Source organism: Euprymna scolopes, chromosome 5 (genome assembly GCF_053919585.1).
Source record: "Euprymna scolopes isolate OS-2025 chromosome 5, ASM5391958v1, whole genome shotgun sequence".
In the NCBI taxonomy this organism is placed as follows: domain Eukaryota; kingdom Metazoa; phylum Mollusca; class Cephalopoda; order Sepiida; family Sepiolidae; genus Euprymna; species Euprymna scolopes.
The window spans coordinates 85,846,252-85,851,116 of NC_136486.1; the positions used below are offsets into that span (position 1 = coordinate 85,846,252).

Below are 4,865 nucleotides of genomic sequence, written 5' to 3' on the forward strand. Positions count from 1 at the left end.
ATAAGGATAACTGATTATATATTTTTAGCCAATGAAATTCGTGGCAGAATCGAGTAGAAGAATTATGTTTCGAAATAGGTGACGTTGTGTAATTTAGAATTTTAATTAAATATAATTCAGAATTTTATACAACTAATATAAGCACTGTTGCTTGGTTTAGAATCTAACTAGCAGAAAGACGTGACATTGCCCGGGATTGAATGAGGACAAACGAATGTTTCACACTTTCAAATACTTTTAGTCTTATCGAAATCACCCATTTTTTTTCAATCAAATTGATTGATTGTCTGCTCTATTCGGGGCCCACCGCGATGCACCGGGAGGAAGTTCATATACCCCCCGCAATCATTTAGTCCACAATACATTTTAGTTTATATTGCACTGTAGAGAACCTATTAGTGATTTTATTAGCTTTTTCATAATAGCTTTAATTAAAGTTTAATATGTAAACGTCAAGTATCATTGTCCGATTGTGCGCTAATCAGAAAAATTCTTTTCGAACGCGTCCCTGTCATATCCAAGAATATATTGGGGATTTTATACTCCGGTCCCTTCTGCTTGTGCGGTGATGAACCTTCTTAAATGCGCTTGTAATGTTAGGTTGTATAATAGTGTTAACTTTTGGTTCTGGTTGGATCGAATTTTTTCGATTATTGATTTTCGATATTTATCGGATGTATCTCGATAAAAACCTATGTAAGAACAACCCCCGGCATATAAATTATATGTATGTGAAATTTCATCAAAATCGACCAGCCGTTTTGGAGTCCATAGGCAACGAACTCACACAAAAAACAGATATACAGAAAGACAGCTAAACATACACACACCGACAAAGTTCCTTTAATATATAAGTAGAGATTGGACACAAGGTCATTGTTGGCTTTCAATATAACCATAACTTAAGCGAATTGAAAATATATTACTGATTATTTTGAATAGAGTTTTAATATTCACTTCTAACTAACGTGCACGCTTGTGTTGAAAATTTTTACTTTAATTATTATGTATAGCTATATACAAATTCAGAAACGAAGTACATTACTTGTTTACTAGAATCAATCTGAGATAAAATGGATAGAAAGTCATTAAAAAAAATTCCTACGTTCTTGGAAAATGGAAAGGCAATAAAGAGTAGATATAATATAAACGCTAGATTCAGATTATTGTGTTAGTAGTGAAGAGAATACCGACACGAATGAATGCAAACAGAGCGAGGTGATTGAACGAGAGAAAGTAGTGTCTGTTTGAAATAATGACGCTGAATTTTTATGTAATAAAATTGAAGAAGTAAAGATGGCTTAGAATGTTATTGAGTGGAACAAAGGGCATCGCGATTAAAAGGCGACAGAACAAAATGGAAGACAGATCAGCGTGCAAGAATAGTGTGAAATATTTGTCAAATAGATTAGAAATTGGTGAGGAAAAAGAAATCAAATTTAGTTCTCGCGTTCTTTTTTAGCAAAACATTAACCGAGCGACATATAAATAAAATAATCACTCAAATAAAAATAGAAAACAAAATAAAGATGAACTATATAAAAGTAATAAAAGAGAGAGAGAGAGAGAGAGAGAGAGAGAAACTATGAGGAAATACTGAAAATACATTACAGAAAACGTTTTATCTTTCATTTCCATGTTTACGAAATTGTTTTAAATTTGCCCTCTCCCTTTTTTACTCTCTCTATCTATCTACTACATAGTCGTTGTAGCGGTGTAAGTTTTAAATTCCTCATCGTCAGTGTTTTAGCATTGCAGACCAGTAATAATCAATACAAACACAGTGATATAATTAACAAAAGGTCTATTAGATAAAATATGTTACAGAAGTAAACGGCATGATTCTGGGGATCATAACTGCCATGAATCGCTGCATCGATGTTTAGATGTAACTATATCTATAGTCTCTGGGTGTGCCCCTTATTCTTAAAATTAGTAGATCAGTTTACCCCATAACAGAAATACACACACACACACACACACACACACACACACACACACACACACACACACACACATATATATATATACAAGTATAAATAAACAATAATTATTCTTTTTACCTACAAGCACTAGTACTTCATGCTTACGCAATCACCAGTGTAGGGGCAACAATTCCTGCCGATTCGAATCCACACACGAAGCCACCATTTGCCTCATTTGCAAGGCCTTTATTTACCCCAGGGACACCAAACAATTGCCACGGGAATGAAAGAAATTACAGGGTGGCCCATAAAAGAAAAAACTTTAATAAAATTAAAACTAGAAAGGAAAATGAAAAAAATACTTCATCAATATTGTTTAGAAGTATATTCCAAACAAAGTTAAAAGATTAAATTTCAAAATGGCCGCCTTTTTCTTTGATCATTAGCTTGATACGTGCTAACACTGAAGTGTAGGAACGCCGCACCACTTCTTCGTCCAACTTGGCCCAAGCAGAATGAAAGGCTGCCTTCAGAGAGTCTAAATTAGGGTAAGAACATCTCGAAACGTCGCTCTCCAAAATGGCGAAGTCCATAGGATTGATATCTGGACTTGATGGTGGCCACATTTGCTTGCCCCAGAAGCCTAGGAAATGGTCCTTGCACCACTGTTGAGTCACATTCGCTGTGTGAGCTGAAGCACCGCCCTGTGTGAAGATTATATCATCCCCAAATGAATCACGGCAGAACCTTTTCTTCCAACATATTCAAATAAACTTGACTATTGACTTTCACGCCTTCCTCAATCACGATCAACGGAGATTTGCTCCCATCGGATGCAACAGCAGCCCGGACCATGACTGAAGCAAGCTTCTGGCGTTTCAAATGGCTCCTGGCGTTGACTGACAAGTCCTTTGAACTTTTGGCATAAACCCTATCGTTCTGCTTATTGGTCACAGCCTCTACCGTGAACATCTCATCAGACCAGATGAAGACCTTTCTTGCGGCTCGATCACTCTCTTGCAACATCAACTTGCCCATGTGCAGCCGTTTCTGCTTCGAAGTTTCCGAAATTAACTGCCGGGACTGTTTTTTGTATGGACAACTGAAGATCATTTTTAACAATCCTTTGCATCGAAGATCTGGAGATCTTTGCCTCTTTCGCAATTTTCCTCACACTTCTCTGTGGATTTCGCCCCATTTTTTCACTGCAGAAACAACACTTTTGGTGCGAATTGAGCGCGGTCTGCCTGGGATTGGTTTACCAGAGGTTGTGCCTGTCCCTTGAAACTGTTTCCAGGCATTGAAAACTGTTTTTCGACACACCTTGAGCTTTTTAAGAACGCACTTGTTGCTAACGCCCGAAGTCTTGAGAGCGAGAATCTGGCCGCGCTTAACCTTATCAGCCATAACTTACCGAATACCTGAAAGAAATGAATAACACATCAGTTGAACATTGATAGATATATAGAGGTTTAATAAAAGAAACTTTAAAATTCCTAAACTAAATGCCTTTGGTAAATAATCAACCCGAACTCATAGGTAAATCTTTATGGGCCACCCTGTATATAGAACTATTATACAATTAAGGAATTATACAAGAAATATTAAACGCTGAATTCCGGAGCGTATATGGGCCAATCTAGAGTGTTTGAACGAACCGAAAGTCGTTAACATTGCATAAACACTAGTTGATTGCTTTTTAGTTATTTTATACAGATAGTGCCTATTCTTAAGCATTCCTAAAAGGACAGAATAATTATAAGTAAACAGACACTAGTGTTTTATGCTTACGCAATCATCAGTGTAGAGGGTGAGAATTCCTACCGCTCATGAGATTCGAGCCCAGTTTTACTATTATATATATATATATATATATATATATATAATAGTAAAACTATTATATATTATATATATATATATATATATATATATATATATATATATATTATAATATAAAATAAAAGTTACAATAAGTTTACTAAGGTAATTAAAATGGTAAACTTAAAATATATTATAAATATTAAAGAGTTAATATTTACAAGTAAAATAAACTCAGCCAGATGTAAAAAGCTCAATAAAACCGAAAAGGAAATAGAGCTTATAATATGAACAAATGATTAATAAAACATGTTAAAAGACATCTTGAAAAAGAGTTAAAAACATATTTAATTTTAAAAAAGGAAGCACAAGAAAAGTGGATAGTCCTTAATCCGCGGAGTTTCGAAGAAATACTCTCCTTCTCATCAGAGGGCAGGAATTAGCAAAATGCAGGATCGGATTTTGAATATATATATATTATAGTATATATATAAAACTATTATATATATTATATACTATTATATACTATTATATTATATATATTATATACTATTATATATATATATATATATATATATATATATATATATAATAGTAAAACTGTGGATCTGTGGGTCTTGTTTTGTGTCTTCTTTGCTCCAGGGCAACGGCTATACATTTTGGCAAGTGATCGAAGCCACAACTATAGAATAGGCAGTCTAGCATTTTATCACTGAGCCACGACACGTTATCAGATTCTTTGCACGATAAAAAAATTTTTTTTATTACATTTTCACCCCAAACAAGGCACATTGCCACTTTGGTGTAGGGGGCTACTATCAGGGGCAGCAACTACTGGGGCACTATGTAGGGATTTGGGCAGCAAGATGTCGGTTCACGTTGCACTTGAACTTCTGCATGTCAGTACAGTTAGGGAAGCAGGAACCTGGAATGGAATTCCAGAGTCTAGCGGTTCTGGGGAAGAAACTACTGGAGTAGAAAGATCTTTTACATCTAGGGATCTCTACTGTGTGGGGGTGGGATTTAGCTGCCTGTCGGGTTTGTCGAGGGTGTCTACGTCGTGGGGGCACAAGTGTCTGCAGTTCGTCAAAGCATTCACCATTAAAATACTTGTAGAACAAG

General features: G+C 35.4%; 1 protein-coding gene across 1 annotated transcript; it reads right to left on the bottom strand.

Annotated features, from left to right (window-relative positions):
- Window positions 1-2,660: 2,660 nt before the first annotated feature.
- Window positions 2,661-3,038, bottom strand: LOC145276608 (uncharacterized). Its single transcript, XM_080127802.1, has one exon. It carries the CDS (start codon window positions 3,036-3,038, stop codon window positions 2,661-2,663), a length of 378 nt encoding a protein of 125 aa, XP_079983928.1.
- Window positions 3,039-4,865: the final 1,827 nt, after the last annotated feature.

Excerpts from the sequence above, each read along its gene's own strand:
- LOC145276608 (XM_080127802.1), bottom strand. The coding sequence starts at position 3,038 with ATGATCTTCAGTTGTCCATACAAAAAACAGTCCCGGCAGTTAATTTCG.